This window comes from Amphiura filiformis, chromosome 3 (assembly GCF_039555335.1).
Source record: "Amphiura filiformis chromosome 3, Afil_fr2py, whole genome shotgun sequence".
Classification (NCBI taxonomy): Eukaryota; Metazoa; Echinodermata; class Ophiuroidea; order Amphilepidida; family Amphiuridae; genus Amphiura; species Amphiura filiformis.
Window position 1 is genome coordinate 10,158,128 of NC_092630.1, and position 24,614 is coordinate 10,182,741.

The 24,614-nt window shown below is 37.4% G+C and overlaps 1 protein-coding gene across 1 annotated transcript; it reads right to left on the bottom strand.

The window, feature by feature from the left end:
- Positions 1-1,159: 1,159 nt before the first annotated feature.
- Positions 1,160-24,605, bottom strand: LOC140148006 (protein-glutamine gamma-glutamyltransferase K-like). Its single transcript, XM_072169832.1, has 9 exons — positions 24,208-24,605; positions 20,809-20,954; positions 13,562-13,736; positions 8,469-9,371; positions 7,799-8,056; positions 6,477-6,704; positions 5,357-5,511; positions 4,130-4,335; positions 1,160-2,689 (listed from the first exon to the last, which is right to left on the bottom strand). The coding sequence occupies exons 1-9, from the start codon at positions 24,245-24,247 to the stop codon at positions 2,548-2,550; spliced, it is 2,253 nt and encodes a 750-aa protein (XP_072025933.1). The 5' UTR covers positions 24,248-24,605; the 3' UTR covers positions 1,160-2,547.
- Between the last annotated feature and the right edge of the window lie 9 nt (positions 24,606-24,614).

Genomic DNA, 24,614 nt, shown 5'->3' on the forward strand with positions numbered 1-24,614 from the left:
ACCGACTCTTACTTCATCCTAAAAAAATAATTTTATCCCCTGTTTCTCCTACTTAGGCAAGCTTCTGTGAAATCTTTGAAAAAGTGAGTTTTTATATAATATACTACAGTAGCAGATACCTAAAGACTTCCAATAAAAACTAAGCACTATTTTCTCTGAAAGACATATATATCATGTAGTGCCAATACTACATACCATTCTAACTAAAAGAACTATAAAGAAAGATAAAAACAAAGCTTATAAAATGTACACCATTGTACTTAGTTAATAATAATAAAATATGCTTGGCAAATAAAATGGTTGCACAATTTACAGCTCCAACATTCAAAGAATAATTTGAACAAATATCTGGGCAAAACTTTTGAATAACGATCACCACCTTTCTCCACATGATTAATGTTAGGGTTAGGATTAGGGTTATAGTCAGCAGAAGGTTTAGGGGTAGCATAAGGAAAATCCTGGTTAGCATACAAAGTGTTTGGTGCTGGGATTAACCATAGGGGCTAGGTACATTTGTGAATGTTGTCAATCATCCAGGTAGAAAGTAGAAACTGATTGTTTTTTTAAACTTACTCCAGTCTGATCTACTGAACTTTTGGAATTGATGCATCATCAGACTGACGGATTATCCGGCAAGAGAAGGGCATTGACATTGGAGTTTGGGTTAAGATTAGGGTTGGAGTGCTAGTGCTCAGTTGTGAAGTTAACAAAGTTATGTGTATTAAACATTTTATATATTAGGAACTTGGTGTTAAGCGTTATATAAGGGTAGTTACCCCGGTAGTGATTTTTTCCTTCTTATTTGGTAGTACATGATTGGTACAGTAGTTCTTAAATACTTATTTTATGTAAATAGCACAGAGGAGTAAGATAAGACAGAGCGCGTACCACCAGTCAAAGTCTCTGCCTCATCCGATAATGAGGGCCGATTGTTCCATGAAATGCGACAGGCTAGACTGCTCTGCAATTACCGCGTATTTTCATGGTCTATTGCGTAATCGCGAATGCAGGCAACGCGCAAGGCACGCAGCGCTGGCGTGATTGTTAGACACAGCACGATCGAACAATCGGCCCTCATGAATATGCGAGAACTGGTAGCATACAATACACAGGGACTTTGACTGGTGGTACGCGCTCTGTCTTATCTTACTCCTCTGTGGTAAATAGTCAAATTCACACCATAAAATTACAGCTGCACATGATTAATTGGTTTCATTATGACATGTCATGTACAAATTACTGTTACAAAAATACTGTCTCAAGGCACCATAAAGTTTGCTTATAATAAATGGACATTTCTGTCACCTACCACCACTAATCCAAATTCACTATAATCCAAGAAGGTTGCACCACTAATTCACTTTTCCATTTGCAACAGAGGAGATTGTCATTTCTCTGCTCAATTTACAAAATGCTTACAGTATTGATGTCTTAAAAATATGTAAATAAATATAGAACTTGTCATATGCTGGTTTCATACTTTCCTGTCGCTTGCTGCTTTGAAGATAATTTAACAACTTTACGCAGTCGCACCAGAAACGCTAGCGGTGACCAGCGGCAAGCTGATATATCGATCACTCCACCGCTTTGCCGCGGCGGCAGCACCACTGGGAGTTGAATTCAAATCAACTGGAAGTGGTGCTGCTCTGACGTAAGAGAACAAAATACGATTTTGGAGCGGTGCTGAGTGGCAAGAGTGGCTTTCAGAGTCATTTCGCTGATGCTCAGTGGTGTGCTGCTCTGAGCGGCATGATGAAGGGGGGCAAGACTTCTCATGGGGGTGGGCAATGCTCCATTGCCCCCTGGCTACACCACTGTGAAATACTGGCAATCCAGTTTCACTAATACTCACCATTCATTTTCCACAATTTCACAATAAACATTCTAAAAACACTTTGGCACCAAATATCAAACATATCTTGCTATATCTGTGCCAAAACTTTGCCTCTGAAACAAAAAAAGCACCTTTCATGGTAAGCTGAAGCGTGTGGGGTAGTGCCTTAACAATCAATGTTCCTATTCACATCACAATGAGTATCAAATGAGTTGTATGACAAATTGTTCCAATGGACTTCATTAACTGAGTTGGGACTAGTAAGTGATTAAGTGTTGCAACCTCTCGTGCTTCTCTATAGCATTGCATCTATCAATTACCTTTACCGTGCTTTTTAAACTTAACATTAACTTTTACAAAGTTCTTATTTACCTTTGTGTGATATATAATGTGCATCTCATCTCAAGTTGAGAGTAATGCCATGTTGGATTTAGCAGTGGCAGATTCAAATTGCACGGTAACCTAATCCCGCGGGGCGTTTACACATGTGTAGAAGGGCGTTTTGTCCATACTATTGCAATGCAATAGCTATATCACACACTGATGGCACGCAGATCTACTCTCAACTTGAGATGAGACATAGTACAGTGCTGCATATTTTAAAGTCAATACTCTACACTTTTTGACAAACTCTACACTTTTCCAATCTAGTACCATACATAAAGTACTGTAGATTTTACTTTGAGTGCCATGTACATATAGTACAGAAAATTTTACTTTGAGACTTCGATGTCCACCTCACCATGCACCTGTGACAGCTGATCCGAGTCAAACTCAACCACCAGTGTTCTCTTGCCCGCCTTGTAAGCACGAAGCTTCACTTCCCTTGTCACCTCTGCATTAGGAGCAATGTCACTGTGGAAAACGTTAAAAGATTATAAGATGTTAATTCTAAATAGTGATTAGATTGAGTAAAAACCTTCATATCATCCATTTCCTTGTGTCCATGTTTATGGACTGGGCCTCAAGGAAGAACGGATGATAAATTGTCTTTTCAACTGATTGAGTGTCCCAGGTTAAAGAAGAAATAAAACAAAAAACCAAACAAGGTGGGTCGGAGGGAGCATGACCGAGTGGTGTTTGTATTCAAATATTGAGACAAATAAAGCTGATACACAAGAAGAGGAATGGTATGGGTTCTATAAAGGAGATCCCAAGGCTTGATGTAAGGGGTGCCATTTCTGCCACATGTGCATGCTTTTCTTGGGAGGAGGAAAATACCAAACTTTCATTTTGACATATGGAAATATAAATGTGATTATTGTCTTCCATGACTCATTCATTTTCTATGATACTAAGGTTAGCAACTATTTTAAACTGTTGCGATTTGGTAGTTTACAGCATCTTGCGAATGGAAGTGAGCTTGGGAAAAAATTGCATTGATCATGTCATAGCGAGTGAGTAGAAGAATTTAAATATCACAGATATACTCTGTAGGTCCTGTGGTTCTTGAGTTCTGTTGTAAAGAGGACTGAAACAACAACACTTTTGTAAAATGTACATATCTCTTTAAACACAATAAATCAAGCAAGTGTTTAAAGTATATGATTTGTAGAATGAACTTTTGCAAAACATCAAAGTGTTATTTTTTCAATAATATATTGATTTAGACAATGAAAATCAATTTTTTTGGTTGCTTCGACCAACAAAAGATCGTGTCACCTTAATGTATTAATATTAAGAAATACACTGCAGCTTTTTATTTAAATGGGTAAACTGGAAAAACATGGCTCCTGCCATCCCACTGCCTGAAGATGACAGAAAAGCTTGTTTGATCTATGAAGACCGCACAATGGACATAAGCTGGAAGGTTTAACAGGTAATTTCATCCAGAAATTTGATGGAATTTAGTTGTCCAGGTGAAATGGAACAGGAGGATGACACTGCACAGGGTTAAATGTCGGGACCCGGGTCACGGTTGAAAAGGGGCACTTGGAGTGTCTTGTGCAGTTGTCACTTAAAAATTCTGTATTATTAGAGGAGGGGTATTAATACAGACTAGGAGATTTGTAAGGAAATACAGCCAGAGCTTATCTATGCCAGGTATTTAATGCTCGGTGTGCTGATCATAGGCTTAAACATAAAAAGTCTTGAGATATTTTCTCAAAATATCAAGAGATATCTTAAGAACTACTGAACCAATATTAGGCTTGTTTGTACTCATTTTAATGCACTTTTCATGCTGATTCCAAATACGGTCATGAAAATTTACATTTCTGACATTTCTGAATTTTAAATTTTTTTTTGAAACATGTCGTCTGCAGTCGACACCCGCGTGAAGAGAGTTAAACTCACCCTTGCTTGACTTCCATCGAGGTTCGCACACCAGCTCCTTCCAGATTGAATTCACAGTTGGTCAACTTTCTGGGTAGTGGGTTCTTCAAGGTAAATTTAGCGGTGAACTCCTCATCAACCTTCAACTGGGTCTTCGACACGGACAACTCGATGCTTGGGGTGCGAAGACGGAAGTCATCTTGCCCGGCCAATAGCTGGAACGTTTCCTGAATAGAACCATATAAGAACAGGAAGCTTATATAACAAGTTATCAAATGGATGTAATACTTGCTAGACTGCATCCTGTGTTTGGAACTCAGGGACATCAAACTATGTGTTGACTAGTCCTATCAGTAATTTTCCCTGGGCTATACCAGTTGAAATCCATACAACCCTTAGGCCTCCAAAAAGTTGTTTGGTTGTCCTCAACCAACAGACCCGAATTTTGGAGAAAAAAATTCTTTCAGAAATTTTGCCATCCGGAATAGATATTTAGACAGTTTCTTTACACTTACTAAACTGTTTTAAGACATGAATGAAATCATACAGTATGAAAGATCCCAATTTCATGCCATTATGATGTTCTCAGAATCTTCCTTCCTATACTTTGTACAGAGTTGAAGAGTCCAATATATTCAACACTTGGACTCAAAACTTGGACTGTGTTGGATAGGCTCACCTTTTCTCCAAAAATTTTGTTTTCTACAATTTTTTGACTAAAACTCATTTTTGACTTGCTCATTTTTGATCAAAAATCATATTTTTTGACCAAAAATCACATTCTTTACCAAAAATCACATTTTTTACCAAAAGTCATGTTTTGACCAAGAAAAGATTCTGAAAACATAATAATGATAAAATTGATGTTTTCACCCAATACAAAATTTATTGGTTAGAGCTATGAGTTTAAAAATATTGGACTCGTCCTATATTTTAAAACTCATAGCTCGACCAATAAATTTGTGTATTGGGTTCAAACCATCCAATTTTATATCACACAGTGGTAGTGCCATGGGGGACATCCCCCTGTCAGACAGATTTTAAATACTTTTTGCAAAATATTTGTTGATTTTTGTCCCTCTGAAATTCACTTTCCCCCATGCCCCCCTCAAATGTCTGGTACCGCCACTGAGGTCGCGTCGCATAACTACAGAATACAACCTTCCACACCCTCTGTTTTAGGGTTAGGGTAGTCATGGGGTGCAGAGGATATATTCTATTATTCCATCACATCTCCATTGAACTTACTTTGACTTTTCCCAAGACAAAGATCTTCATTGCCGACTGGTCAACAAGCTTGTCCAAGTACTCATCAACACTCACTTTGACGATGCCCTTATCATGGCCATTAGGGGGCAACTTGACCTGCACACGCTGGGTCTTCACTCGCTTGGCAAGAACACCTATAACACAATCAAACGATGTACCAATGATAAACACTACATCTTTGTCCTGATATCCAACAATGCACTGTTCTATGGGGTACTTCATATAGAGTGTATTCAATACTTCGTCACTTACGACAGAGTCATCCTCATTTAAATAAAATTCTGTCCTCCATAATTAAGGTACCACAGGAAAATTCGCATGACAATACAATAAAACAGGTTATAGGTATGAATGGTTGTGGAATCGATCTAGAGACCTGTCCCTCTGTCATCTTAAGCTATCTTAGAACTGTCCTCCAACATGGTTACCATTTCAATGGTTACATTGGGTAGATTGCAATCATGCTTTTGTTGAATGCATTTGAGTAGTCCGCCATATTTACGGGATGATACGTCATATGCACGGCCTCTATAGAGCTGATCATTACTAGGCTATGAAGGCATTTCAACAGCAACTATTTGCTGGTAAAAGGTTGTTGAAATTTTACACAATGGTCAAGTTCAAATTTACCAGGATAAAATAAAAATTTCTTCTAGTCAATAAGATTCAGAAAAGTATCGTGTGACCTATCTATAACATGTGGTTATGGAGTTATGGGCAAAGAGGTAACATTGTGACATCTAATGACACTGAAGTTTCACGCCACATGAGGCTAAAATGAAAAGTGCTGATTTTGTTGACAACGGTCTCAACTTATTTGTCTTGTAATGAGAAATAAAAAAAGAATAGTTTGCCCTATGTAGGATGTTTTGCTACCTTGGTAACACAGTAAATCAGACAATATGCATTGAGCTCTATTGAGTTCCTTTGACCTTGCAAAATTGTTGTGTTACCTTGATAGAAAAGCATCCTAGATATTTAAAACAATTCTTTTTCTGATTTCTTGCAACAAGTCAAAATAATTTGAGACCATTTTCAACAAAATAATTGCACTTTTAATGCCAACACCTTGACGTATTTAGAAAATCTAATAAATTACCTGTGTAATAGCAAACTTGTATGTTGACAAACAGGTTGACATTTCTCTCCTCTGAGCTCCTATTTGTCATCGGTATCTCCACTTCAAAGTCACTTCCAACGTAGATCTTATCAGCTGTCTCCACTGTAAAGTCAACGTCTTTATTAAACGGCGAGTCAGGTAGGTAGGCCTCTGGTTTAGTTCCATGCTGGACGGCGCTTTCCACTGCAAGACGTTCTTCTTCAGAGCCTGTGCAATAAAAGTACAAATATATATTATTTTCCATGTTGTACATGACATATTAATAATTAAATACATTTTGCATTTCAGGGAGATGAATTACTATTTTCTTAAGTTCAGTCAATCGGTAACGCATTAGACTCTGGTGTATTTGTGTGTGGCGATGTGAGTTTGAGTTAAAGCCCCAGCGCAGTCCCCATTTGTTCTCGTAAAATAATTGAGCGAACTTGAAATTCCCCACAGAACCTGAGATCATAATACTGCTTAAAATTTTTCTTGTTTTCCGTATGTGAACTCAGGGAGCTGATCCTCGCTGTGATTGTTTATTGTGGTATATAAACACAGCCAAATTAAAAAGTCTCCACTAGTTCCATCCCCATTTAATCAGAGTCTGATGAGTTTAATTTTAATTTTGTTTTAAATTGCATGAATTTCCAAACAACGGCTGCTATGCTCACGATGATTAAACTTTTGATATCAAATTTGGTATCAACCTTCGAAGGAAGGTGTATAGAAAATTATTATATAAATTATTTTGCCATAAACTCATCAGACTCTGATTAAATGGGGATGGAACTACTGGAGACTTTTTAATTTGGCTATGTTTACTTTGATCAGCTCGTAATCGGCGGGCCTTATAACATCGCGGATTAATATCAAAATATTTTATTTCGAGAATGTTCTTGTGACATCTCGCCAGAAGCATCACAAATTATTCATTCAAGTCCTATACTTTGTCTTCTTTCTTTAACATACAAAATATAGACCAGGCAGGTCTAAGCCTAACATTTCCAGCCTATTACAAGCTGATCAAACTATATATACAGTCAGTTCTTAACATCACATCCCCGATTGAATAAAGAGTTGATTTTCAACACTACACTATTTTGCGTCGAGAGACGCTCATGGCGCTTTGCAAAAAACAACCAATGTACAATGATACAAACATATTATAACAATTATCTTGTCTACAATTGGGATATTCCTTTTTGATGACATCATTATGATGTCATAGTGGTGTTACAATTTGTTCATTCTATCGACCCTCAGAACTAAATATAATAATTTCAAACAAGCAAGCAAACCCAAAAAAAACCTCCTACCTTCTGGATGTTTGTAGTCTCCCTTCACATCAATACCCGCATGTTGCCCTATTTTCTTGGTGTAAAGGTATCGTCCAATAGACCATTTCTCCAGTCTTATCTTGGTGAGTTTGTAATCGTCCAAGCTGATGTCCTCGGTAGCTTCCCAATAGACGCGGTCGGCGTTTATCTCGGCAAATACAAAGCGCGCGTCGTACGGAAGGTAGACCTTACCGTGCTTGATGGCATTCAGTGAGGCTGGTCCAGTTTGGTACACTCCTGAAACAGAGGTAGTAGAGAAAATTATTTCAACATGTTCAACAAAAAAAGATTTCATTTTCAATAACTATGGTATTTTTAATATTGGATAGATTGTTGCATTTCATATTATTATTCTATATTTCAGCATGTTTCTTTCTTTTATGAATGGACATGAGATTGCAGAGTAGAACACAAATGCTACTCTGTAGTGGAGAATGCTTTAAATTAGTGGGGTACCAAGGCAAGGTCTATTATATGCAAACAGAGGCTAGGCAAGGTATATATGGGGAACAGAGGCCATGTGACCTTCATGGCCTGCTTGAATTAAAGCGCGAGTAGTATACTACATGGGATACTACCAGAGCTTCCTACATGTAGCAAGAATGTTATCACTAACACTAGCTAGAAATCAAATAGTAATTTATCCTACCATCACTAGTTTCTTGTGGGGTTGCATCCACAGCTTGCCATCCGCCATAGCCTTGAGGAAGATCAGGTCTCGACATCCAACAGTCATTCCACACATGGAAATTCCACACGGAATCACTCTCCATATGTTCCATAGGCTGACCCTCCTCATCAAAGTAGTTGTCGATGGTCATGCTGTTGTCGGTGTCGTGCGCAGATGCGAAGTTGGTGACGCTGCGAGCTGGAATACCGAGACAACGCAAGACCGTGGTGAGCACTCCGGAAAACACCCAGCACTGACCGTACTTGACGGCCTCTTTATTCTTCATGTACTGCTGCAATATGGCCACGCTACCGTTCCAAAAGGTTGGTCGCTTTCCGTCGCTGTACTCTCCATCCCACCGACCGTGAAGAATACCGCCTTCATCCTGGACGTTGACCGCAGCTGACATCTTGCGGGCAACGATAACAGGATTGCCACGGTCTCTATCCATGACTGGATCCTTGCTGTCTTGCAACAGGTACATCACAGCTTCAAGGACTCCCTCTTCAAATTGTCCAAAGACCCATGGTCTCTTACCGATCTGCCTATAGCTACCATACCACAAATACCCGGTCTCGCTAAGGACGTACTCATCTTTTTCATCGGCGCCCGCCAGATACACAGAGTCCCCTTCGCACCACGGGTTGAACAGGAAATAGATGCGTTTGAAGTAAGGATAAGAGAACTCATCCGTGTCTTTGACCTTGGTGATGATTGACATGTTGTAGTAGCCAATGGGAGCGCTGCATGCACTCTGCACCTTAAGACGCAGAACTTTTTGGTCTGAGTCTGCATCAAATGTAGCGCCCCACTTGCCATCTTCGAGCTTGTCTTTTAGTTGTACACGGACTTTGGTGCCTTTGGTGGGTGAAGGATATTTTCCTACCAAGATTAAAAAATAAATACATTAAAATTAATAATTATTATCATATGTGACCTGCTCCAACAAAATGAGTGTTAAGTTGCCATTTTATTGATATAAGATCATTACATGTTTAATTCACCAGTAGATCCGCCATGAGATGTTGTGGTGGTGAGCTCAACAACAAGAAATTGTGAGTGCGCGCTGGTATAAAATCAGTTAGGGTTCGGATTTTTTTTATCTTCTTTATTATAATGCCAGTACAAGTAAGCATCACTTCTACAATACAGTCTATTAAACATGGCAAAATTCAATACAAAACAAGAGAAATTCTGCAGGAAATAATGATTTTTGTAGACCAAAGCCAAGGAGCAATTCTAACACATTTGGTTATACTTTTAAAGCTTATAAAGTAAGGAATTCAAATCAATATCACAGAAATTTATTTTTTAAATGTTTTTCTCATTTTGTGAAAGCAGGTTGCATATAATTCAGCATATTTATGCTTCAATCTCATCACAGTAAGTTATGCAATTTATGATCTTGGAACTGATTAATGCTCTGCATGCTAGCCATAGCCTTCAACATAAAAGGCCAAAGTTTTGAGATATTTTCTCAAAATATCAAGAGCTATCTCAAGAACCGCTGCACCAATACTAGGCTTGTTTGTACTCATTTTGATGCATTATTAATGCTGATTCCAATTATGGTCACGAAAATATATGATTCTGAAATTAAAAAAAAAGAAAAGAAATTTGTCATCTGCAGTCAACACCCGCATGGAGAGAGTTAATGTAATTATCCAGTAACAAAGATGTACTTGATTCATCCATTTTGCATTAAAAATGTTTGGTAATTTTTAATGCAATCATCGCTTTACAATGATCAATTAATAATCGACAAAAAAAACCCCAACAATGTTTTATGACTGTATCAATGATATGTGAAGTTGCAAGAAATATACAGTTGTTTTTCTATGCCAATTTAATTAATAAAGTATCCACTACTATTGTTGACCCTTTAAAGTTTTGCACCATTAAACATTTGCTGTGTACCTGGACTATGTACATCAGCTCACAGACCCAGCTATTATACATTGTATGTCAGTGAGATACATATCATTTTTGTGATATCAAAATTGAAAATCTTCCACATGAGATTGATTTCATCAAAAGTTAAGTTGCATTTGAATTAAAAAAGAAGTTAAACAGACTAAAACAATAAATGCACCCCTCCCCAAAAAAACCCAAACCCCCCAAAACCAAAAAACCAAGAAGTCAAATTTGAAATATTTCACATGATGGGTGGAGCTGTTAAATGCAAAAGGGAAAATTTCCAGTATGTTGATGTCACATGCATTTACCATGGCAGTCCTATGTAATTGGTATGTGAATGAGATGCAGCTGGTGATTTTGTATATCATAATAATTTGATAACATTCACCAGCATGACTTCTCTGCATTTAACATAGCTAAACATGTGCGTGTGACCATGGTGACTACATACAGAGTTCACCAGAATTGATATCCCTGGATTGACTGGTGTTAACTGAATGCAACATGGCAAAGACACATTCATTCAAGTATACCAGATGACCCTTTGAAGTTATGTGCAATTTCATTTTCCAGAGAAATCTAATAATAAACCAGCTTGCCTATCCAGGGTGATGGGGACTCAATATACTATTGTGTACACTGAACCACCAATATCTGTGACTGAACAAAGGTATGAACATTTAATTGCACTCAGGGTTATAGTTGGCAAATTTTAGTGCTGGGTGAAATTTATATGAAATGGTAAAAAAAATTGAAATTTTGATAAGAATTGCTAATTTTTATACTGATTGTTCATTGATTGTGAAACATTTGAGACTGGAGTGCCGGGTATTTGGGCTCAAAATTAACTTGAGTGCCGGGTGGAAATTAAGAGTGCCGGGTGGGTCCGCCTGCCACTGCCCAGCGTAACTGCAACCCTGATTGCACCACATCTTTCATTGTACCAGCAAAAATACCCCCTAATTTGACCTGAATAAGAAACACAAATACCTTACAATAAGAATAAATAATCGGCTGCCATTTTAGATTTTTTTAAATGCCATATTTAGAGCAGAAAACATAAGAATGTTGATCAACATTCTTATGTTTATTGCTTTTTTGCTCCCAAGTTTTGAATATATTTCTAATTCAAACATGCAATAAGGCGAAGACCCCCCCCCCTAGTTCTACGGGCCTGACCGGCCCAGAATGTGCGTTTTGGGAGAATTTTTTTAATTTAGCTAAAATCATGTAAAATCAGCCGTTTTGGGACCAAAATTGATTAATTATGGCTGAACATTTTCAGAAAATGTTTGCAAAAAATCTTTTGGTGAAATTTTTGGGTAATTTTAGCCTCCAGGAAAAAAAAATTTCCAACTGACCAGGGATGTGAGAGTAGATACTTGAAAGGTCCGTCCGCCCATAGAACAGTTTATCTGTTACATTGTGAAATTAAAATGTTTGAAATTACAATCTAACCTTCCACATGTAGACGAGTCATTTGAATCTATTCATGAAAGGTCCCATGTGGTAATAATCAAGCTTTGCTTACTGAAATACTCCCACAGACACACATCAACTTTATATAGGCCTATGTGTACATCTGTTCCATTGTGACCTACATATAATGCGAGGTGTAATATTTATGTGGGGCAGTGTGGTAAATAAGCAAAAAGGGCCCTTGTTCTTGAATCTTTAGGGGCCCTCACAAACTTTTGCGGGCCCGAATAAATTGAGAGTGGAAAATAAACACATTTTTTGAAAAAATCAGCATTTAAGATGAATCTCCATTATGAATTAGTGTAGTATGGACGATGTCTTGGAAGATTTTTTTGTATTTTCAGTCCCGTTTTTCAGCAAGCTTAAATTTATTTATTTATTTACTTATTTTTTTCATGAGCCAGTTGGGCCCTCATGGCACATGTTCGTTGGGCCCGCATTGATTTTCACGGGCTATGGGCCCCCGGGCCCGCCTTATTTACCACGCTGCGTGGGGGGAAATAATAAATTGTGTAGGATTAGGAAGCAATTTCTGGCAAGCTGAAAGGAGGAATGTCCAAGCAATTCTTGGCAGGTAAAAAAAAGGGTGCGGGTCAAGCAGTTTTGGCAAACAATTTTACAGGCACCCGAGCGAGCATATCTATTTGGTCAGTAAAATGATCAGTTCTTTTTGCTTAGTTCAGGTAAATTAAATCCAGAGTGTAAAATTCGCAATTCAGAATCCGAAGTTTCTTCATTACAATTTGCCATTTTTATCGCCTAAATAAAAAACATTGCGACATCAATTTTACATGTGTGCATACAAAATGCAATGGTGACAGGCCTGAACATAATGTGTTTTTCAATGGGGAATATTATTGTTGGCATCTTGAGGTGTTTGGAACATCAAACATCCTGGAAATTTCACACACATGAAAAGGCAGAATTTGCCAATATCATCCATTTCATTATCTGCTTTTTATACATTACATTTTCACCCCCCTCTTTATCCTTATAATAGATCTTTTCCCTCCCCAATTCCCTGAAGAGCAGATCATCTTTTCCCCCATTATTTCCAAAGGGCAGATCTCTTTGCCTTCAATTAGAAAAATCAGATGGAGCACATACCCTACCCTACCCCAAAAGGGGGTGAAGTGTTGAATGGATTCCTGCTGAATTTCTAGCTCTGGCATGTCAACATAACTAATCTGAATAAAATGATTCCCCAAATGGGCTAGTCTATTTAAAATACACACTCCCATTGTGGAAGATTTTGGAAATATCTTCCACAGGGGGAGTATATTTTTCAAAGGTAATTGGTCAGAGTTAATCATTTTCAAACCCACATACTCCCCCTGTATTATGACTTAATCTATATCTTCCACAACTGGAGTGGGTATTTAAAATGGAAGTTACCCAACTCTCTATTCTATCTGAAACTCATTCTGTGGAAGAATTTAGCTAAATCTTCCACAGGGGTAGTGTGGATTTTAAGTGGAATAGCCCAATGTTCACCTCAAAGCAGCCTGGCCATGCCTGCTTTCATGTAGCACTACTCTGTGCTATCTGATACCCTATGTTATACTCCAACTCCCGCAGTTGTCACGTTTCACGCTCACTGCACCAAGAGCGTGGATCACATGGAACACACGCTTTGTGCGGAAACAGTTTTAGTTCTACTTTCAGCCTCTACTCACCAGTCTTGAATTCCACATAGATCTTATCGGTGTCTTTGTTGTAGGCACGATCAAGCGTGATGTTGAATTCAAATGGTTGACCACGTCTTACGATCAGCTCCTTGGACTCAAAGTCATAAGTGTGATGGGCAACTTTGTTCATCAGCAAGTACTTGTCAACCTCAACATCATTGACCTGAAATGCAATGAGGTGCAAAAAGTTGCATCAAAAGCTACACAGAACTTTATATTATATCTTTTTTTCAACACAATGCACACCTACATTGCTGCAGGATGACTTGCAGAAGAGAACTTGTTATGTGCATACCGGGTACCCCTCTCCCCCCAAAAAAAACACCCAAACTCAAATGCTTGAAACAATGGGATTTTATGTGCATACCGGGTACCCCTCTCCCCCCAAAAAAAACACCAAACTCAAATGCTTGAAACAATGGGATTTTGTCAGTGTCGTCATTTTGGCATGGCATTGAAGTGCTTGATTTGGTGTAAACAATCTAATTGGTGAACAAAAAATGTAACACTTACTCTTGAAGTCAAAATTAAATTGGATTTGTGGTGTATCATCTGTATGTACACAGGTATATGCAACTGCTCACCCAAAAACACAGACACAACCCACACACAACATTAATAGTCGCAAACATACGCAATAAATATAACCGGTGATGTGTACATCCTATAAAACACTTGTACATTTGTTGGTTAATGCCGGTGAGTGATGCAGGGAAATACATGGGGTTGACTAGTGATGTGGGGTAACAATTAACATTGTTGTCAATATTAAACTGGCAAACAACCCTTCATGTATCAGGCCCGAAAAAACTTTTGAAGTTGAAGTTGTTGTGCACTGTTGAAAGTTGACGTACATTAGGGTGTTTATCAGTTAAAAAGTTGTGTGGAAATGCTGCAAATGTGGGTCTCATTTTCTCAAATTTGGGTCCACTTTCAGATTCTCGGAAGCACGTCCATACCCGAAACCAAACTTGAGTACACCCACCTACCACCCACAGAAATAGACAGGGTGGCGATTGGTGGGTAACGAACAGTGTACATGTTAAAAACAAATTGTGTTTGAAGTGCAAAGTGAGCACTGAAATATACACTCCCCTTTTGCGCACAAATGGAAGCATGCTGGTTGGTGGTGAAATGGTCTATTCCAGTTGAAATCCTATATCAAAGAAATCCTATATCAAAGATATGACCTTAATCAGGGAGTGTGAATTTCAAATGGAATTCCCGAATGAGCGACTCCATTTGAAATCTACACTACCTGTGTGGGAGATTAAGGTTATGTCTTCCATAGAGGGTGTATGGATTTCAACTAAAATAGCTCAATAGTTTAAGGGCTGGGGTATGAGCGTTTGGACAGTATTTATTTTGGGACATTAGAGCACATCAGACATATCGAATTGCATTCTGAATACGAAGAATGTCATTCTGATATCAAATAATTTTGATTTTTGAAATTCGCAATTTAATACACATTTTATGGCAAATCATTAAAAATTGATATTTTGATATTTAACAGTACTTGAATTAAAATTTATAAATCTGATGATTTATACTTAAAGTGTATGTAGGTGGGATGAAAAGCCGACGATCAATTGAATATTTTGACCTTTCGTATTGAAGATATGGATTTTTTTTCCAAAACACACACAAAAAAAGGCCTTTTGGGAAAAAAAATCCATATCTTCAATATGAAAGGTCAAAATTTTCAATTGACCGTCGGCTTTTCCTCCCTGCTACATACACTTTAAGAATATATCATTAGATTTATATAATTTACTTCGAGGACTGTTATATATCAAAATTTGAAAAATATCAAATTTTTATAATTTGTATTATACTGTGATTTTCAAAAAATGAAAATTATTTGATATCAGAAAGACAGGCGTCGTATTCAGAATGCAATTCGATAGGTCTGAAGTGCTCTCATGTCCCACAAAAAATACTGTCGTAATGCAATAAACGCTCATTTTGGATCCCTTAAAGTGATTAAACATATTAGTGATTTGAATGAAAGTTTTGCGATACAGGGTGCTCAGTTATGAAATGCTCAATTTACAAACTATGACTAAATGGTCCACTTTTGTGTGACACTTACGAAGAACTAATTCTTTTGTTCCATTCAAAATACCAGTGTACCAAATGTCAGTCTGGCCACATTAAGAATTATTCACTTTGAGGGAATGTGACAGGTGAGTAAAGAAAGAAATGAAATGAAAAAAAAAAAAAGAAAAAAGAGAAAGCGAATGAATGGGATGGAGAGGGGGAACTTAATAATCACCACATTTTCAATGTCAAACTGCACAATTTTCCAGCAAAACAATGTTGTAATTTCTCTGTCACTGTTTTTGTAAAACAATTCTGGTGTAACAACATTAATGTCATGTAATGCCTAAATGCTCCTGGGTGTGGTATGCAGAGTTTTGCGGCTCAAGCAACCTGGCATATAAACATCAGCGCCAATACTTGTCATATGCCAGTTTGCTCGAGCGCCAATTCATCATCGAAATCTTAATTGCGTGGGCTCGCATCATTTATTTCCGATCCTAGCATATATTAATTGTGTCTCACATTGTCTTATGCCCTGCTAGGGTGAAGCATTAGCAGTCTCCTTCATTATTTAAGTTAGAATTTTGTTCAATGTTGATAATGTATTTTCGACACTGCAAAAATACTGTTTAACAACCAGCCTTGTATTATATGTGACCTGCTTAAACAACATCAAGTTGTTTCAGCTTGTTTTATGTTATCTAAGCCTTAAACAACCTGATTTTTAAACAGTGTTTTTGCAATGTACTCAGAACATGCCAAGAGTATTTCTATTTTCTTTTTCAGCCACTGGTAGCAAACGGCTTTGGTTTTCATTGGGAATGTGTTAAAATAATCTACATTTTGTACACTTGAGGTATGGACAATAGAACATCTCTCCAGTTTCCCTGAAATTGAGTGCCATGTGCAGATGAGTACAATATATTATATACCTGAGACAAATCTGTCTCAGAATATACTGTGTGTAAATTACCAAATGTTCACAGGGCAGCTATAGCACTTACCCACTTCTGGCACTCAGCAGTTGATATATATATATATATATATATATAGGTCTGTTCTTTGAATTTTATACGCTCTCCCTATCGGGATTGAGCACTTTATTCAAAAGATAGTCCAACTTGAGTAAAATGTTGTTGTATATATATAAAGGATCATTGGTCCGAAACGTTGTGTGTTTATCTTAAACCATTGTGTGTTTTATACAACAAACTGGTACTGTTTTTACTTATTATCTACGACTCTCTCTCTATATATATATATAAAGATAATTGTAATTCAACCAAATACTTAATGCTGTCTGCAGCCGAAGGCCATACAAAATTTACTACATTTACACAAAAGACCACTAACATTAACAATCTATTAATACTTGGAATAAAAACACATGCATGCACATACTCAGTCAATTGTATAATATTGAACAACACCAATGGGTAAATTTGCAGGCATTACTTATGGGTCACTAATTTCAAAAGATGCTAAAACATGAAAATGCAGAGAATGAACAATGCATTTTAGTTAGACCATAGCCTGTAGTTTGACCTTCAAATATTGTTCACACAACTAAGAAAACATGCATTTACTTTTGTGTTAAATCACAAACTGATTAAACTTTATTTGCTCTTTAAGTCTTCAAGTTGAATGTCTTTCATTTTGCAATGAATGCTTACAAATCTTACCTTCAATTCCAGGTACAAGATCATTGTTAGCTAACTTAGCTTATTGTGTGAATGTACTGTGTCAGTACACTAGTACCATTCTCCCTGGCTCTATCCTGCCCCAGACAAAAAAGGCTCGCATATATGCCAGACAAACATGGATAAACCAACCAATTTCTTTCAATTTCATGTCTTTTGTGAGCATTCACTTTTCAATTTATTTATTCAAAGTTATTTTTTTCTACTTATTATAAAATGCACTACTGTAACACACTAGCACAATTTTCCTGGCTCAAAATCTTGCCCTGTCGTGACAATCCGGCTCTAATCTTGCAGACATGCACAAATAAATCCTTTAAAATAACTACCGGTACTTGTTATGATTTCTTATATTAAGTTGAAGTTAGACAACAGCCACTCCACAATCCACATAATATACTGTATCTAAGGTCAGTTTTGCCTTTTCATGAGAACAAAATAATTGATCAAAAAATTGCCAAATTATTCAAAGACCTATTTTAATTTTCATTACTATTATTATGTAAAGTATGTCAGCCTTGCCAGGGTCCATTCATCTGCCCTTCCATTGTATTTGATAATAATATCAAGGATGCTTATTCTAACTTAATCAGAATCATAAAGAAATGTAATGTATAGTATAGTTGGTAGTGAACAGCAGTTCAAACTAGTGAATTAGCAAAAATATTAATTTTTTTCAATATGTATTTTTCACAAAATTTAATTTTGCTTGCAGACACCAAAATGGGAAGTTTTCATCCAGAAAACTCTTGGGTGTCGTCAGCTCCAAAACTTCCAATCAGACCCATGCATGACTTATTCTGAGGGCTGACTAATGTACCCCAATACTTATATTATACTAATGTACCCCAATACTTATATTATACTAATGTACTCCAATACTAATACTAAATTTGCAAAATGACTGAAGGGAAAATGCTGACGTAATACAAAAAATATTAGTAATGCAGACCAATCAGATTTCACTCTTTTTGAGTGATTTTTCACTCTTTCACATTTACAGTCTGTCCACATAGAAGTACAAAGTGAATAGACCTCGGAAACTGGAGTTATGAGAATAATTATTTCGGTGCAATGCGTGCGTAAATGCTTCTTTGGTGCACCAACTGCTGCACGATTTGTACTTGCCGAGCGCACCACGCTTTTAACACGCAGTGCGTGTGACGTGAAGCATCAACCCCCGGTGCCACAGATTTGGTTTGTACTTCTATGTGGACAGACTGTAGAGAGTAATACTAAATTTGCAAAATGACTGAAGTGAAAATTCTGACATAATACAAAAAATATTAGTAATGCAGACCAATCAGACGGGTGCATGTATTGAACATACATAATAATTGAGACCTGTTCACAAAAAAATGAGAGGAAAGTTGTTTTTGAGTTATGACCATTCATTTATCCTCCATAACAGAGATTTTCAAAGGGTGTAAATCCCTGAGAAAATATACAACATCTCTAAATGGCCCATTGAAATGTAATTTGTCCCTCACTTGGTGTTCAAAAGTCAATATTTTAAGAAGAATGCTTTTCCGTTTTTGTTTTTGTGTGTATTTTCTGCATTAGTGTCAATCCGCTTTGAAATGTGTCTGTGTTGGGGGGGGGCAGTCAGCCTGAAATGTCAAAAAGTGTCTAAAAAGAACAAAAAAATAGGTAATTTTGCCAAAAAGCAGGGGGGGAACACATCCACCCTGTTCCTCCCACCCAATTGACACCCATGGTTTTCTTGCATGTTCAATGAACTATATCTCCTGTTCTCCCTTGACGACTTTCCCATTCATTTTGTGAGATAATGGGCCTCCATAAAATATGTAGTCTGATGCAGACAATGAACTGCAACTAAATATAGCATTAAAAACATGTTTAATAACCATGGATGACTGATCACTCACTCGCTGCAGATAAGTCTATTCATTGCAGTACCTTTATTCATCATTTTGAACATTTGAATGAGCTACAGTGAAGTTCTATTTATGCAAACAATAGTAACACATGCAAAGAGTTTTGAGGTGTGGTGTAATCGTAGAAAAAATGTTTTTCAACACATTAAAGCCTAATCTCATCGTAACATCATCCACATGCCACAATTCATCTCCCATTGATAAGAATTTAATACATCGCCACCGCATATTGTAAAGGATCAGTTTCAGCAGTATGCATTTACATTGTAACTCCACGTCAGTGATGGTTGGTTATGCATAAAAATAAAAAGGTGTTTAAGGGAGGGGTCACCTATGCATGAGGGGTTCAAAAACGTTATATGGTTACAGGTCCATGAATAGGGGAGGTTTGCAAAGAGGGGGAGGCCAGGGGGGTCAAGAAGTTTTCATACATGACAAATAAAATATTACAACACCCATGTATTCTGAATGTCAATCTTTTAGCTAAAAACATTTATAGAAAAGTATTTGAATTATAAAATTGGAGAACCAATGCATATATGCCATGGTGTTTGCAAGCAAAACACTACTTAAAATCTAAGACATCATTTCACAAGTGTTACAACCTGAGCCAAGTTAATTTCAATGATGTTTTAGGTCAAACATGTTAAATAACTAGCCTAAATGTGTCACTGTAAAATGGATTGCAGTTTAACTGTGCAAGTAGTTGGTGACTGTGTTAAAGTGACAAAAAACAACTTGTTCTATGGGCTGAAGGGGCTTCCAAGTAGGTCGGTCAATTGGGTGTTTAAAAAAACAAAATAGCAAACTGACTCTGCAATTTTCCTCTCACTTAGCTTGCATATGTTCAGTCAAAATAAATCTACTTTTTGCCCAAAAGAACTGATTGGCATTTGCCAAAACAATGGCTAATTTTACATATACCGCATACAGCAAATCGGGACCGTAGAACAAGTTTTTTTTCTTTTCGGTGTTTAAGGGAAGGAGATCCTTTAAAGTTTCAGATCTCATTCATGCAATACACATTCTACGCTTTATAATTTATGCAATAAAAAATTTGACTCTTAAAATTCCAGAAAATTCACTTTTGCTTTCATTTAAAACTCAACTACAAGTTTACCTAATACCTAAACCATTATTCATGATGGAAATGGTTATATGCACAAGTGATAGTTATAAATCTAAACATTGTAAACTCAAAATTACAGAAATAGATTTAAAAAGATAAAAATAATAACAGAATTTTTATTTACACCTTCATTTGCACAATAAAATTTTAAAAAGCAAAATGCAAATTGCATGAAATTGATTACAATAATAAAACAATTCTGATACTCAATTCTTTGACATGTTGGAAGAGAAAATGTGCATGAAACTATTACCTTTTATAATACTGCATGGTCAAAGTTACGCTTCCCATAACCACAGGGTACCTTGCTTTGGGAACATGGAAGACTTGGTTGGTTGGTGCCATTGGAATATTAGGTGATGCCAGGACTGCCAGCTAAAACATTTTCAAAACAATTTTTACCCTGTTTATGAAGATGCCATTTTGCATAATGTATAAAGCGTGGAATAAATCTCCTCTAACCTTGAGAACTGTTGGTGCTGGTTTGGGGACTACATCTGGTGTTGCTCTGGACCTGGAAGCAGCTTCTCTTTCAACACGGCGTCTTTCCCAGTAAGTTGCCCAGTCAAAACGTCGCCCACCGTGTTCATATAAATAACGGCTTCTTCCTGATAATTAAAGATGGGAGGGAAAATGCAAATGCATATTAAATGGTTGATGGAAATTAACTAAATTAGGGCCTACATAGTAACGTATTCATTCCAATAAGCGCCCAGGGTGCTTAACAAAGTCATTTTGGATGGGCGCTTATTTTTTACCAGGTTTACCAGGTTTTTTCGTAATGGGCGTCTATTAGATACAAATTTACGCATGTTACAAAAGGGTCCCTAACGTTCTAGTAGCTTTTCTGATGCAGAAAATGTATTATAAGTTTACACAGGACTTGTAGTCCTTCAGCTATTTCACTGTATCGACGTCGTATTGTTGTCTACCTGTCACTTCGACATTAATGGTAACTTTTAGCTGGTACCCTTTAGCAAATTGAAAATACCCTGGATGGGCGCTTATTGGGGCATGGGCGCTTATTGGAACGAATACGATGTTAAATCATTTCAGCACCTGCAAATTTTTTTTGATGGAATCTGGGGGGGAGAAAAACCTTGAAGGAAAATCATTTAAAATATTAGTATATAGCAATCACATCCTGATGATTTGACATATTTTTGCTATGCTTCTTATTTGCTCCCTTACTTTGTTTCTAAAAATGTGGTGATGGAAGACATGCTAAGAAGTTCTTGATTATCATTTGCAATAATATTGTAAACACATTAAGGGGGTACTACACCCTGACCAATTTTGTGCCTATTTTTGCATTTTTCTCAAAATTATAGCACATTAGTGACAAGTAAGATATGTATATCATAGGGGCAAGGGCTACAACTACTGCACTGCCAATTCAGCAACTCAAGGCAAGTAGTTATTGATTTAATATTGGTTTTCCCTCATTTTTGACTGTAACTCCATAACTGTTCTCAGTGCTGAAATAACATTTCCAGTGCAATAGTTGTAGTCCTTGCCCCTATAATGTACATATCTTACTTGTCACCAATGCGCTATCATTTTTGAGAAAAATGCAAAAATAGGCACAAGATTGGGCAGGTAGGGGTGTAGTACCTCCTTAAAGACACATTCAGTGATCCCAGCGCAAGTGTGAAAAAATTAAAATTGTTATAAATTGCTTAAAAGTGAAGGATAAGTCATTCAAATTGTCAATTGGTATTTTTGAAATAACAACTTTGGCAAAGAAGGAAGAAAACAGCAGTTTGAAGCTGATACTGTCAGATTTAGATACTGTCAGTATCTAAATTACAGATTCATATAAAATGTCTTATTTTGTCTAAAATACACAGCTTTCGGCTGAACCACTCGCAGGCTACGTGAGCACATCTATGACAATGACAAAGGTACCAAAATCTAAATTTTGATGATTTTTACGATTATCACTGAATGGGCCTTTTATTGCAAACACTTGGGATAGGGCTTTGGGGAAATAACAATAATAGCAGGGGCTCCCCATTTAAGGGGGTACTACACCCCTGCCCAATTTTGTGCCTATTTTTACATTTCTCTCAAAAATTATAGCGCATTGGTGACAAATAAGACATGTATATTATAGGGGCAAGGACTACAACTACTGCACTGGAATTTTTATTTCAGCACAGACAACAGTTGTGGAGTTACAGTCAAAAATGAGGGAAAACCAATATTTGATCAATAAATCAATAACTACTTGCTTTGAGTTGCTGAATTTTCAGTGCAGTAGTTGTAGTCCTTGCCCCAATATACATATCTTATTTGTCACCAATGCGCTATAATTTTTGAGAAAAATGCAAAAATAGGCACAAAATTGGCCAGGGTGTAGTACCCCCTTAATAAAATAAATAAAAAAGGACTTGATGATAGTCAACAAAGTACAGCTTGAAGTATTCTAAAAAGCATGTCATAGACTCAGCTGAACACTTGATCCTCAGACCAATAGTCATAGCATGGGAGTATGTGTAGGTATCTCAATACTTCTAACGTACCCCTCCCCATGGGCGTCAGCTTTGAGATACTCTATCTGAAATACAGGTTACCATGGAAATAGTCTGATTTACTATTCCCTGCATTTACTAATATATGTACATTTTCCTTGGGAGTGTTCATATAAAATACTTTGGTGGGGGTCAGGGGAGGGTGTTGAATATAAAAATTATAGGGGGATAAACAAATTTTGAGTCCTAAAAAGGGGAAATCAACAAAAATTCAGCTCCTTAATACCATATCCCTGTTAATACTAGGGGCATCAAAAAATTTTGAGGGTAAAAGTATGGGGTAGAATGTATGCCAAGGTGCTAGGCATGAACATACACGCTGCAAATCAACAACATTTGTGTACTTTAGGGGCTGTGCAATAATTATGAGCCCTGGTGGGAGGGTAAAATTGGGGGGAATTTTTATGGCAGACCCAGAGGGGCGGGGGAAAGTGATTTTCGGCAGGCCGAGGGGGTAAGCGATTTTTGGCAAGCCGTTTGGAAATTTTGCCCAACTGGGCTCAAAATTATTGCACAGCCCCTAACTCCAAATGGTCATTTTCAGCTGATGAGATAGTAACATATTTTTGGTTTCTTTTTTAGGACATGAAGGGGGGGTCAAAAATGTTTAGACCATAAAGGGATAAAAATCCACCTTTTTTTTTAGGGGGCTCTAAAAATGTTGATGTCAGTAGTCGGAGGGTCCAACTTTTCCACACCCCCCTCCCCATTTAAGTAAGTACGATAACGTTACAAACTTAGTTTCGAAGAGTTTGAGGATTTGTTTTCAAGTTGTAGGAATTAAGTGTCCCAGGGTGTCTCTGTAAACCGTTTTCAGTGGCTGTGCTATGGGGGAGGGGCCAAAGGGGGGCAGTGGGGCAGAGTGCCCCCCTGACAAAATATGAAAGAAAAAAAGTGCCCCTCTGACAAAATATGAAAGAGAAAATCAGGAGGGCAAAGGAAAAAAAAAAAGGGGCATGGAGCCCCCTTTTGACCAAAATTCATCATGGGCCAAAATAGTGCAAGATACCAAATTTTTGCGCGCTACGCGAGCACATTGTAACGATAGGCCTAAAGCCCTTTTCATCCTGATTTATGGACACAAATAGTGCCGGTAAAATACCCGATATGTAGGCCTACATCTTCCCAATAAAGCTTTTTTGGGAAGCTCTAAAACATGTATAGGCCTACAGTCCCTATGTGTTGTACATTCAACATTGTAATGCAGTTGCAATTTTTTTCATCTGTGCCCAAAAATTTTATTTTGCCCCCCCCCCCCCTTATTTTAGTGTTTTCTTCCGGTTTTCTTTAGCCAGGCTTGAGAATTTCAAAAAACATCAAGACTTACTTCCATGGCCTGCATACGGATTTCCATATCTGCTTGACATTATTAAATTGCTTCAGTTGCCAGGTTGATTCACAAACACAACCTGCTATTCAGTTATTCGCTGTTGGTCCTGCTGATCACTGTCTGTATATAGTGCAGTGCAGTGCAGTATAAAGGATCTCTGGTGCCCGAGCTTTGGTGATGTGCGACGTGTGGTGCTTGGTGGACAGTGCAGAAATGAGTCCAAATTTGGTGCCTGGCTCAGCCCTGCACAGATATAGAGTTGTACACGTTTAAGAAACCAGTCAACCTTGAAGCCAGACAATACCTTCACGTTCAACAGTCACGCAAAGCAGGTTCTTTCTGAGAATTTCCCAAGGGCAGTGCCTGAGCTTGCAGCTGTCAACATGTGAACACTTCAGGTCGAC

Excerpts from the sequence above, each read along its gene's own strand:
- LOC140148006 (XM_072169832.1), bottom strand. The coding sequence starts at position 24,247 with ATGTCAAGCAGATATGGAAATCCGTATGCAGGCCATGGAA. Across the intron at positions 6,705-7,798 it reads AGACTACAAACATCCAGAAG|GCTCTGAAGAAGAACGTCTT; the intron begins GTAGGAGGTTTT and ends TTTATTGCACAG. Across the intron at positions 4,336-5,356 it reads TTGTCTTGGGAAAAGTCAAA|GAAACGTTCCAGCTATTGGC; the intron begins GTAAGTTCAATG and ends GGTTCTATTCAG.